Source organism: Castor canadensis, chromosome 1, assembly GCF_047511655.1.
Source record: "Castor canadensis chromosome 1, mCasCan1.hap1v2, whole genome shotgun sequence".
Lineage (NCBI taxonomy): Eukaryota > Metazoa > Chordata > Mammalia > Rodentia > Castoridae > Castor > Castor canadensis.
Genome location: NC_133386.1, coordinates 188,358,582 through 188,372,956, shown reverse-complemented (window position 1 = coordinate 188,372,956; position 14,375 = coordinate 188,358,582). Strand labels below are relative to the sequence as shown.

Here is a 14,375-nt window from a genome sequence, read left to right as displayed (position 1 = left end):
GATAAGTTGGTTATAGTTGTGTGGCTTCATATCTGGGTCCTCTATTCTGTTCCACTGGTCTTGATGTCTGTTTTTGTGCCAGTACCATGCTGTTTTTATCATTATTGCTTTGTAATATAGTTTGAAGTCAGGTATTGTGATAACTCCAGCATTGTTCTTTTGACTGAGTATTGCCTTGGCTATTTGTGGCCTCTTTTGTTTCCATATAAATTTAATGGTAGATTTTTCAATCTCTTTAATGAATGTCATTGGAATTTTGATGGGAATTGCATTATACATGTACATTGCTTTTTGGAGTATAGACATTTTTACTATGCTGATTCTACCAATCCATGAGCATGGGAGATAGTTTCTATGCTTTTTAAATACCTTTGTTTTAATTGCCAAAATTCTGTCTTTTAAAAAATATCTCCAGAAAATAAACTAAGCAAGAAATATTTTCAGTTCACATATTTAAATGGAAAGAACAATTTTCTTCTCAAAATGTAGTAAAAAATTATTCTTTTTTTCAATAAGTATTTTATCATTTTCTATATACTGGACACTTTTTGGCAGTGACTAAACTACTGAAGACACCAGCAAATATCCCTTGTGTTTGCTTAAATTCTGCTGAAAACTGATAGCAAGCAATGCAAGAAAGTTCTAATATATTGCAAGGAGTGATAATGACAGAAGGAGCATGTGAGGGAAATTGGAAGTTGAGGGTAAATGACTTATGGATGATTTTATTGATAAATGAAATTTGGATGAAGATTGGAAAGATGTGAATGGAGAAAATATGTGGCTGTCTATGTGAAGAAGGGTGTAAACAGTGAGAAGCTGACTTGATGGGTTCTTGAAACAGCAGGGGACAGAATGGCTTAAATAGAGTATTAAAGATACTTGAGACCTGTCCAATGATGAGTGACAGTGGAAGGTGATTCATCTTGCATGCTCCATTATCACCATATTTGCCATGCTCCTGCTGGTGGGAAATTTCTAAGAATATACAGCTTCAGCAGTTGTGTGAATTCTTCTGATTGCAAGACCATGGGAACGTCCCCTGGATGTTTGAGAATTGGACAATGATTGTTCATACTGGGGAGAGACATCTGCCATGTCATGAGGATATTTAAGCTGTCCTATGGAGAGGGTCATGTGGTAAAGAAATGAAGCCTCTTGCCCACATCATACAGACACCAAGCAAATGTGAAATCTTCACTTTAAAATGACAATGAGGAAATAATCAAAGATGGTGACTATGATACAGAAGCAGATAGCCTGAACTCTGAATCCAAAACCTTGCTGAGATGCTGGAGCCACACTTGGAAGAAGTAAAGCACCAATCAGAATCAAATCTTTGACTCCATGAATCCCTAGCCAGTGGAAGTCATCCACAAAACATATTACACTTAGAAAGCTTGAGGGCTGCCACCATTGCTGCAGATGCTGCCACTGTGTCCAAACCTACTTGTGAGACATTCTACAGACTAAATAGGTGTGAGCACCATGTATCACACGGAATTCCCCCAGTCACCCCTGGGATAAAGCAGTACAGATTCTGGGCTGACTGACCTCCCCCTGAAAAAAACTGAACAATAAACAGCAAACTGTAATCTAGTACAAAAGCAGAGGGGGTGGGAAAGTGGACAGTGCACCAGATAAATGGGGGGAGGAAAGGGTTAATCTCAGCATGAACTTTCAGTAAACAAATGCTGGACAGGCAGGAAGGTTGAGACTGGGTAGGCGATAAGCCACTCTCTGAAGCAAGTCAGGTAGTGGATCACAGAAATCATCTGACCCAGTGAACAGCATCCAAAGTCAAACTGCCCCACAAAATTGAAAAACAATCAGTGAACCATCATAAAATATTGACAGCAGAGGGAGGCTGATGGAACACTGAACCTGTCCCAGAGAAAGGGGGCAGGGCAAAGAAATAAGCCCTCAGCCTGGAATCCCAGTAAATAAGCACAGCAAAAAGCCACTTCCAAAGCAGGATAAATAGTGAACTGCAGAGCTGCTCTCCTGAAACTGAGGGCAGATTTCAAACTTCCAAAACCACACCTCACTGGGGGAAGAGCTGACCAAGTAGTTGCAGCTGAAAGGTAACACAACTGTCAGCTGAGGAAACCAATATCCAGGACCACCCTGCATGATCTGGCAAAGCTAGATCACTTCACAATTTCAATTCAACTGGTAGACAGTAGAACAAAACACTACTCACAAGACAATCACCTGGCGAGACCAATTCAGAGCTTCTGCTTATATGCCAATACCAGGACTGGATGCTGAAGGAGTAACTCCAGAACTTAAAGTAAGACTGAAATTCTATTGTTCCTGAACCTGTTGAAGTGTTTTTCATTTTTTGTTTTTGTTTTTGTTTGTTTGTTTGCTCATTTTTTCCTGTTGATTTCTTTGTTGTTGTTTTTTTGGTTTTTTATTATGGATTTTCTATTTTTATTTTTATTCCTATTATTTTTTTATTTCTTTTTCTGTACTATCAATATTACCATTATCATCTTCTCATCCCTATTCTCATCCCCTTCACTCTTTCTCCTTTTCCTGTGCTGATATCCATTGCTCCCTGCACCAACAACTCATTCTGCCCCTTCTCACTTACTCTCTTCTCCCAGCCCTCACCTTTCCCTCCCATTCTCCCCCACCCTGTCGCCAGACTACCTCTCCCTCCTACACACTCATCACCTGCTGACCAACTACTATACCAACTTTACACAACCCCCAAACCCAGCAATCCCTAATACCATAAATAAAGGGATAAATTAATTAAAGATGAAAATAGACAATATTAAAGAGGAAGTGACCTATGATGGAAAACCTTAGAAAAAATAATGAAATGGAAACACAAAACAAAGAGGAAGGCCACTTTACCAGACTAGAACAAGCAGAAGATAGAATCTCAGAAATAGATGATAAAAGAAAAATTAAAGGAAAAACTGAAGAACTATTAGTGAAATAAATCAAGACCTATGAAAAGAGTATGCAAGAACCCAGCTACTCTATTAAAACATCAAATATGAGAATCATGGGCATAGAAGAAGGAGAATAAGTCCAAGCAAAAGGGATTCCTAATATATTCAATAAAATAATAACAGAAAATTTCACAAATTTAGAGAAAGTTATGACCATTCAGGTACAGGTAGCCTCCAGGTCACCAAACAGACTTGATGATAATAGAACTACCCCCATGACATATTATCATTAAAACAACAAGCACAGAGAATAGAGAAAGAATATTGAAGGCAGAAAGAGAAAGAACAAATAACATATATAGGTAAACCAATCAAAATCACAGATTTCTCAGTGGAAAACTTAAAAGCAAGAAGAACATGGAATGAGGTACTCTGGATACTGAATGAAAAGGACTTCAACCTTAGGATACTCTAGTTAGCAAAACTATCATTCAAAATGGATGAAGTAATAAGTCTTTCACAATAAGCAGAAACTAAAACAAGCCACCACTACAAAAATTGTCCAAGGAATTCTGCACACAGAAAATGAAAACAAACAAAACCATGACAGTACAGGCAATATCAAACCACAGGAGAAGAAAAGGCAAGGAATCAGAGAGTAATATCGATTCAGTTGCACACAATCAAACCCTTAAATAATAATAATTTAAAAAATGACAGAAATCACCATATACCTATCAATATTAAAACTGAATTTCAACAGACTCAACTCCTCCACCAAAAGACACCATTTGACAAACTGGATTAAAAAGGAAGATCCAATAATCTGGTGTTCATAGGAGACCCATGTCATTGACAGAAACAAACACTGGTTCAGGGTGAAAGGTTGGAAGAAGATTTACCAACCCAATGGCCCACAAAAACAGGCAGGAATAGCAATACTTACCTCAGACAAAGTAAACTTCAAAGTTACATTGATCAAATGAGATAATGAAGGACACTTCATACTAATAAAAGGAGAAATACACAAAAAGGAAGTAACTTTAATATCCCCCATCACCAATAGATAGGTCATCCAAACAAAAAAAAAATCAATGAAGAAATTCTAGAACTAGATAATACCGTAGATCAAATGGACCTATCTGATGTCCATTCAACCAACATCTGTACAATATACTTTCTTTCAGCAGACCAAGGAACTTTCTTCAAAATTGGCCATATCTTAGAGCACAAAGAAAGCCTCAGCAAATATAAGAAAATTGAAATAATCCCTTGCAGTCTCTCTGATCACAATGCAGTAAAACTAGAATTCAACTACAAAAACAACAGCAGAAAATATGCAAACAATTATCACATTGCTTAATAATCATTGGGTCATCAGTGAAATAAAAGAGGAAATTTAAAAGATCCTGGAAGTTAATGAAAATGAAAGTACAACCTACCAGAACCTATGGATACTGCAAAGGCAGTCCTAAGAGGAAAGTTTATAGCAATGAGTACGTATATAAAAAAGACAGAAAGATTTCAAATCAATGACCTAATGCCACATATCAAACTCCTAGAAAAACAAGAACAAGCAAAGCCCAAAACAAGCAGGAGAGAAATAATAAAAATAAGGGTTGAAATCAATAAAATAGAAACAAACAAAACCATAAAAAGAATCAATGAAACAAAAAACTGGTTCTTTGAAAAAATAAACAAGATTGACAGATCCCTGGCAAATCTGACTAAAATGAGGAGAGAAAAAACTCAAATCAATAAAATCAGAAATGCAAAAGGAGAGATAACAACAAACATCATGGAAATCCAGGGAATTATCAGAGACTACTTTGAGAACCTATATTCCAATACATTTGACAATCTTAAAGAAATGGACAAATTTCTAGATACTTATGACCATCCAAGATTGAATGAAGAGGATAGTTACCTCCTAAATGGATATATAACACAAAATAAAATTGAAGCAGCAATAAAGGGTCTCCCAAAAAAAGAAAAGTCTGATGGATTCTCTGCTTAATTCTATCGTACCTTGAAAGAAGAACTAACATCAAATGTCCTTAAACTTTTCCATGATAAAGAAAGGGAAAGAACACTGCCTGATTCATTCTATGATGCCAGAATTATACCAATCCCCAAACCAGACAAAGACACATCCAAAAAGGAGATCTATAGGCCAATATCCTCATTAACATTGATGCAATAGTCCTCAATAAAATTATATCAAACTGAATCCAACAACATGTCAGAAAGATCATTCACCATGACCAAGTAGGCTTCATCCCTGGGATGCAGGAGTGGTTCAACATACACAAATCTATAAATGTAATACAGCACATTAATAGAAGCAAAGACAAAATCCACTTGATTATCTCAATAGATCCAGAAAAAGCCTATGATAAGATCCAACACCACTTCATGATAAAAGCTCTAAGAAAATCAGGAATAGAAGGAATGTACCTCAATATTATAAAGGCTGCTATATGACAAACCTATATCCAACATAATACTTAATGGAGAAAAACTGAAATCATTTCCCCTAAAATCAGGAATGAGGCAAGGATTCCCACTCTCTCCACTACTATTCAAGGTAGGCCTGGAATTCCTAGCTGGAGAAATAAGGCAAGAAGAAGAAATAAAAGGAATAAAAATAGGTAAAGAAACTGTCAAAATATCCCAATTTGCAGAAAACATGATCCTATACCTCAAACACCCAAAAGCTCTACCCACAAACTCCTAGATACCATAAACAGCTATAGCAAGGTGGCAGGATACAAAATCAACTTACAAAAATCATTAGCTTTTCTGCATACCAAAAATGAACAAATTGAGAAAGAATATAGGAAAACAATTCTATTTACAATAGCCTCAAAAAAATCAAATACCTAGCAGTAAACTTAACAAAGTATGTGAATGACCTCTACAAGGAGAACTATGAACCTCTGAAGAAAGAGGTAGAGGAAGACTACAGAAAGTGAAAAGATCTTCCATGCTCATAGATTGGTAGAATCAACATAGTAAAAATGGCTATACTCCCAAAAGAAATCTACATGTTCAATGCAATTCACATCAAAACCCCAATGACTTTCATCACAGAGATTGAAAAATCTACCCTAAAGTTCATTTGGAAACACAAGAGATCTGCAAATAGCCAAGGCAATACTCAGCAAAAAGAGCACTGCTGGAGTTATCACAGTACCCAGCTTCAAACTATATTACAAAGCAATAGCAATAAAAACAGCATGGTACTGGCACAAAAACAGACATGAAAACCAGTGGAACAGACTAGAAGACCTAGATATGAATCCACACAGTTATGCCCACCTTATTTTCAACAGAGGCACTAAAAACATATGATGGATAAAAGACAGTCTCTTCAACAAATGTTGCTGAGAAAAGTGGTTATCTGCCTTCAGAAAGTGAAACTAAATCCATGTTTATCATTCTGTACTAGTATCAACTCAAAATGGATCAAGGACCTTAATTAATATCAGACCTGAAACTCTGAAGCTAATACAGAAAAGAGCAGGGAATACCCTGCAAGTAATAGGTATAGGCAAGGACTTCCTCAATAGAACCCCAGCAACTAAGAGAAAGGATGGACAAATGGGACTGCATGAAATTAAAAAGCTTCTGAACAACAAAAGAAATGGTCTCTAAGCTAAAGAGACCACCTACAGAGTGGGAAAAAATATTTGCATGCTTTACATCAGACAAAGGACTGATAACCAGAATGTACAGGGAGCTCAAAAAACTAACCCCCCCAAAAAATCAATGAGCCAATAAAGAAATGGGCAACTGAATTAAACAGAACTTTTTCAAAAGAAGAAATGCAAATGGCCAAAAAACACATGAAAAAATGCTCACCATCCCTGGCCATAAAGGAAATGCATATCAAAACCACACTAAGATTCCACCTTACTCCTGTTAGAATGGCTAGCATCAAGAACACCTACTACAACAAATGTTCACAAGGATGTGGGGAAATGGAACCCTCATACACTGGTGGTGGGAATGCAAGCTAGTACAACAAGTCTGGAAAACCATATGGAGGGTTCTTAAAAAATTAAACATTAATCTGCAATATGATCCAGCATTCCCACTCCTAGGGATATATCCAAAGGAATGTGACTCAGGTTATTCCATAGGTACCTGCACACCCATGTTTATTGCAGCACTATTCACAATAGCCAAGTTATGGAAGTAGCCAAGATGCCTCACTATTGATGAAAGGATTAAGAAAATGTGGTATTTGTACTGGATGGAATTTTACTCAACCATGATGAAGAATGAAATCTTTTCATTCACAAGTAAATGGATGGAAATGGAGAACATCATCTTAAGTGAATTTACCCTGGCTCAGAAGGCCAAAAAATCATATGTTCTCCTTCATATCTGGACTTTAGACCTAAAAAGAATGCAGTAATATTATTTAACATTGGTAACATACTAAGGGGCGAACACATACATGAGGAATAGGGAAAGATAAGAAACCCAAAACTTGAAAGTGTTTATGTGTCCACTGTAGATAAGCTAATATAATAACCTTAAAACGACAGAGCTCACTATGCAAAGGTGAGCAAGAAGCAGTGAAGAGGTCTGGAAAAGATTAATCAATTTGGATAGTAATACACATGTGCATAGATGCAATGCTAGGAATCTCTCTTTATAGCTACCGTTATGTTAAACTAACAAAAATGCTGTCTTTCTTCTTATTGTTTACATATTGTTTTTAACAAAATTGGAGAAGAGGGCAGAACAGGTTCTGCCTGGAAGTGAGAGGAATGGGAGGGAGAGGGAGGGTGTGAGGGAGAGAGTTGGGGGCAGGTTGGAGAAATAGCCCAAATAATGTAGCACATATTAATAAACCAGTAAAAATAAATAAATAAACAAATAAATAAAATAATCCTATCACTTGTATTGCCCTAAAAAAATGAAAACATTCAAAAAAGATACTTGAACAGGAAAGCAATAAAATATTAGACATTTTCATTTTCTCAACACAAATTACCTTCCAATAAAATATATTTTATTTTTCTCAAACAAAATACTTCAAAATTTAAAACTTTTTCCACCATTTTCCTAATGCATTCAGTTAATCATAACAAAATACCATGAACCATGTCACTTATAAACAGAAACAGCAGGCAGGTCTAGAGACTAGGAAGTCAAGTTTTGTTTTTCTCTGTCCATGACATTGACACAATTGCTCTTCACTTCTGAGATTATTTAAATACACATGCATGCACATCAGTGCTTTTCCTTTGTCTGTACACCTTTCATACAACTTAACCTGTCTTTCACAGCAAGAATCTCAAGTCTGGGAGGCAGCCTACATGCCATGGTCTGGATATGCTCTTTTTATAATTGGGGTGTCTTGGTTAAAGACTGTTTCCCATTCACTCTTGAATCTTTTAACTCTGACTTCAACAGAGAAAAGGCAATGAAAGCAGATAGTAAATGGGAAAATTCCAGAATGAGAAAAGAAGAAAAGTAAAGAACAAAGTCCCAACAAGTAGGATATGAGCTGTAATGCAGTAGATTAGAGCATCGTTGTTGGTGACAGCCAGTATACTAGAGAGAAGTCAGTATCTAATTTAAAGGAATACAAAATGACCCATCCACAAATCCACAAGGCCTGCTGTTTATTAAAGATACAAGATCTAGTTTTTCATGAGACCATCTGAAATTGTCTTCTCTATGCTCCCTCTTGCTGTGTGTCTTCTCACTTTACACTTGGCAAGAACCTAAACAATTCAAGAAGGGATCCAGATAAAGATACACATTAGAGGAAGAATGAAATGCTGGGTCTTCTTCAAAAAATCTTTCTTGTATCTTCTAAGTCCTTTGTGTGTCTGCTTCTTCCCATTGAGAAAACAAATGCAGTCTTCAGTGATGGGACAGTTTTTCAGCTGCAGTGAAAAGAGACAGGGAAATCTTTAAAACAAACTTGTTCTCTTTGTGCCCCAGGAGAATACACTCTTGTGGGGCAGACATGGTCCTCACAATTTAATCTTCCTGAATCCATTCTTCATTATGGACTTGGCTTTGGTCATGCCCTGGAATATCTCATATTCTTCCTTACTAAATGAAAAGAAACCATTAGGTTTTCAGATAAGCCCTGTCCTTCTCTCATCAGAGCTACCTGCAGAGAGAATTTCTCTGGCATGTTTTTTGCTATGTGTAAAAAAGTAGGTTAAAACAATCTATAACATATTTCAAAATTACTAGATCAAAAGAGTAGAAAAATTCCCACATATAAAATGATTAATATTTAAAGAGATGGAAATATTTATTACCTTGTTTGTTTGTTGCACACTAGATACATGTATCATGTTATCATAATGGACTCCATAAGTAGATATAACTATTGTGTCTCAATAAAAAGCACATTTCTTTAAGGGAGGTTTACAATTGTGCAGAAACTTGTCAATTGTTTGATTGATAAGTCTGCCTAATAAATCTAAGAAAGTTAATTAAATTGTGTTATTTTCTAGATAACATGTTGGCCAATGAAGATAAAAAAATGGATAATCTTATTGTGAAATGTAAAATCTAGTTACTATCTGGATTTTAAATATTTTAATAGGAACAATGATTTCTTTGATGATGCTAGTATTTTATTTCAGATATTTCAGTATCTTGGATTGAGTTCCACATGTGTTTGTTTTTATACCTATAAGAAAATATTAATGTTTAAGATTAGTCTACTCAAAAATAAGTGCAAGGCTGAGGGTTTAGAGATATAGCTCAATGGTGAAGCATTAACCTGCCTTATCAAGGTGCTGAGTTTGCACTCCAAAATTAAATATTTTGTAAAAAGCACAAAAATATGAGAATATTAATTAAGAATAATGCCAGGCACTGTGGTTTATGCCTGTAATTCTAGCTACTTAGGATGCAGAGATCAGGGGGATTGTGGTTCAAATCCAGACAGGGCAAATAGTTTGTGAGATCCTATCTCAAAATACCCTTCATACAAATGGGGCTGGTGAAGTGGTGCCAGTTGAAGGCCCTGAGTTCAAGCCCCAGTACAGGAAAAAAAAAGAAGCATATTAAAACTTCTAAACATATTGAATAAAAAGCAAAATTAATTCATAGGAATATGACAAATAAAAACCAAATTTTATAGTCATTGTTTTTGTCATAATGCAATCCATTTCAGAAGAAATCTTTTCAATGCCACCATAACATCTTTGTTTCTCAAACAATATATCAGGGGATTAAACATTGGAGTTACAATGGTATAAAAGAGAGAAAGTAATTTATCTGTTTTTGCTGAATGACTGGACTTTGGTCTCACATAAGTAATGATGCCAGATCCAAAGAATATAGCCACAACCATGAGGTGGGAAGAACAGGTGGAGAAGGACTTGGCTCGCCCAGTTGCAGATGGAAGTTTCAAAACAGTTAAGACTATTTTCACATAAGATCCAAGTATCATCAAAAAAGGGATAGTGACAACTAGAAGAGCAATCACATAAATTAACATCTCAATCATAAAAGTGTCCCCACAGGCTAGTGTGAGGACTGCAGGTATGTCACAGAAAAAGTGGTTCAACTGGTTAGATCCACAGAAAGGTAGAGAGAAGATGAAATAAGTGAACCCTATGTGCACAGGAACTCCACTTGTCCAACAGCCAGCTGCCAGTTGAGTACATAGACTACTGTTCACGATGAGAGGATAGAGTAATGGGTTGCAAATGGCAACGTACCTGTCACACGCCATTGCAGTCAGAATGAAACACTCGGTGGCTCCCAAAACCAAAAAGAAATACATTTGAGTAGCACAGGCCAGAAAGGAAATATTTCTATCTTGTCTACAGAGATCTTGTAATAATCTGGGAACAGTGACTGACACATAACATACTTCCAGAAAAGAAAAGTTTCCAAGGAAAAAGTACATGTGTATCTGGAATGAAGGATCAACCTTGGTTATTATGATAATGAGGCTATTTCCTACCAGAATAATTATGTAGATTACCAAAAACACCCCAAAAAGAAATCTTTGCAAATTAGGAACATCAGAAAAGCCAAGTAAAATGAATTCCACCAGGGTCGTGTGATTCCTCTGTGGAGGATTTTGTCCTGTAAATTCCATCTATGAACAATAAGATTTCAAGATTTAGAAGTCACTATGGTCCACTGGGTTGAACTGCAAAATGGGACCTGTTGATGGGGTCAAGTTCTCTGATAAGCATAGATGTCCAATTAGAAAAAAAATCACATTTCTTTTGCTGTTTTTACATTTTTAGTGGTACATTTCAAATCCAATATCCCAAATTTCTAGGACATAAAAAGAGAGAGAAACATGACAATATTTTCTTGTTACTAGCAGTAAGGGTATGGGTATGTGACAATACAACACAGCACAGCAGATAAAATGAAATAAGAGCAAAATATGTCAGAGTTTAGGCTTAAGATATTCTGTTCTATAAAATAAGATCTAATACAAGGTCTAACATCATTTTTTGCTATTTTTAAAATCCTTCTGTTTTTCTTTTTCTCCTTCATTTCATATTTTGGCAATTATTTTCTCATTTTATATCTTCTCCAAACACTATGTAATCCTTCTTATGTATAAATACACACATGCATATATACCTGCATACATACATATATAAATACATGGTTTTTCTTCTGTAAGTCATCCTTTTAAAAAAACAACAGAAACAATTTAAAAAATGAATCCAGGTATATTAGATTGTATAATAAAGCAGCAATCAACATAAACCTTGTAGTTTATCGGACCATACAGGATGTTAACTACTAAGGATATTAATAATAAAATAACATATAAAGGCTCAGTTTCTGTCTTTACAGATCTTAGGAAATAGTGGTTAAGTCAGATGGGCTTCATATATGGTATTTCATATGTACAACTCTATAGAGAGAAATGACACAGTGTTATTTTAAGTGTCATACAATTACTTAACAAAGTTATAGCTAATATGAGACTTTGTCAAATCTTATTATATGACAGAAGCATTTTGTTATTTTTATTAATATGGAAAAAAATACACTTCAGGAGGAGAAAAAAATCCTTCAAATTCTCTCTCAGTTTTCTATTCCAATAACTGGTCTGATGCCAATATAGGTAATTGATTTTTAAATATTTATGAAGAATAATGGCACAAATGGCAGAACTCTCCCACTGATCTCTGAAATCCTGCTCAATTTTACTGTATTCAAGTACTCACTGACCAAAAACTTGACATAAAGGGTCTTAAAATGCAAATGAGATATATTAGGATAACAGGCTCTCATCAAAGTTATAAGAGTTTAATTTTTCTTATTTAAAAATGTTTGAAATAATAATAAAATAATAATAATGATATGTAACTCAGGAAATTGTTTTGAGCAATGAGTAGCATTATCTGTATTAACTTTTTGACTTAACATAGGAATTGTAACTTTATTAAGCATTGCTTTTATGGCCATTATTTTACTTTCTGTATTTATTATTTTTTCACCCACTGCTATTTTTTATTTTTTGAAATTTGCCTTTCTTTTGCCCTGCATTTGATTAACCTTTTCTCAATCTATATGAGAAGAAAAGTACAGAGTAGTATTTTGGCAGAAATAGTTGGTTTCAAATTAGTAGGTTATTTTATGCTGGTGCACTAAAACCAACAGAAATAACTGAAGAAAACTGCTATAAATCACTGAGCTCTTTTTTTATTTTGTCTATCCAGAAAGAAAGTAGATTTGTTATATAAATGTAAAAAAACAAATTTAACAATCCAACTCAAATTGCACTTAATGTAGGAAATAGAAATAACCTTCCTTCATCATTTTCTTTTCTAAACTTGATCTATTCTTTCCATCATCATTTAGTGATATTTGACATCTCCCACATAGAATGTTTAGTTTCCCAATATCCTTCAGAAAAGTTTTTTCCTCCATCAAGAAAGCATGGTCCTTTACCAATCATTACTGAGTTTTGTTTGTTTGTTTGTTTTAACATTGACTAGTATATCCCTGGAAGAGAGTAGAGAGCTCTGAGTATTTGAACTGTTTCTCTGTTATTGACAATTTTTGATCATGTATTTTGGTCATCACGTTACTGATGTTAAATGTATTATCCCATTTAATGCATTCTGAATGAAGAACTTACTCTTATGTTTGTATTTTACATGATGAACTTAGAGAGTTTAAGTAACTTGAGCAAATACAAAGAAGTCAGATGTGACCTAAATGAATTCAATCTTAGTAGTGTAGTGTCAGAGTCCATATTATAAATGAAAACTAAATAGATTTCAGAATAAATTCAATAGAAAATATTATTTTGGATTTGATATTCTCAATAATATCAATAAAAATTTGAGAAATAACCATTCATAACCGAAATGTAATTCCATGTCCACTAAAATATCAATTATCATTATAAAAATGAGAACCTAATTACTTTATAGGTACATCCTATATGTTTTGAGTTCAGAAAGTGTAATGCATAGATTAATCTGGTTGAAAGTACCTTATTTAATGGCTTTGGCTTCATAAAATTAAAAATACACTACCATAAAATAATCAGGGAAAGAAGATACTACTCACTTTTTGCATATTGTGAAGAAATTGCTCTATGGTTCTTCTTTTATAAAGAATTGTCTTATATAATGTAATGTTGAAGTTGTATTTTTCAAATAACAAATCCAAACATTTTTCTTTGCCCTTGAAATACATTCTTTACTTTTAATTCCATTATGTCATATTTTAGATAGGAAATAACCTTATTCATTGTGAAGGCCTCTTTTCCATGACACATTACATCTTTAAGCTCAGGAATCAGTTTATTAAGTTATAACGTAGGAAATAATCAAGGTTGTCTTTGATTGGATCAGTTCTTTATTGTCATCTCTGTCCCTGTGGAATATAGTCTGAGGACATTAGCCTCCTGGCCATTCCTCCTTGATTTCTCCCCATCCTATCCTCCTTCAGAGACTAGAGAAGTTCCCCAATTGGGAAACATTTTATGTCACATTCAAAAATCACAAAATTGGTCTGTGTCTAATATGAGATCTGGGGATATTGGCTGAAACTAAAGCAATGTATCAAAAAATTTATTTTTCATAAAAAATTGAATATATTAATTTTGTACAACTGATGTTTTGATATACATACACTGTAGAATGGCTAAACAGAGTTAATTAGCAAAAGCCTTACCTCACATATTTATCATTTCCTGTGAAGAGAACACTTAAACTCCATATTCTCAACAGTTTTCAAAAATATAGTCTCTGGGCTGAGGCTGTAGCTCAGCAGTAAAGTGCTTGCCTAGCATGTGCTAAGTCCTAAGTTATATTCCCAGTACAAGAATATAACCCTTATTGTTAACTGTAACCACCATGTTGTACAAGAAATTCCTTGAGATTATTCCTCCTATCAATGTGTACTTTGGTATTTTTTTTCAAGTAGCTTTCTAACTTTTGCTTCTGGTAGCTGCCATTTAAAAATATCAGCTCTCAACAT

General features: G+C 34.7%; 1 protein-coding gene across 1 annotated transcript; it reads right to left on the bottom strand.

The window, feature by feature from the left end:
- Positions 1 to 10,050: 10,050 nt before the first annotated feature.
- LOC109676609 (olfactory receptor 10AG1-like) lies at positions 10,051 to 11,007 on the bottom strand. The gene has a single exon (XM_020152942.2). It carries the CDS (start codon positions 11,005 to 11,007, stop codon positions 10,051 to 10,053), a length of 957 nt encoding a protein of 318 aa, XP_020008531.2.
- Positions 11,008 to 14,375: the final 3,368 nt, after the last annotated feature.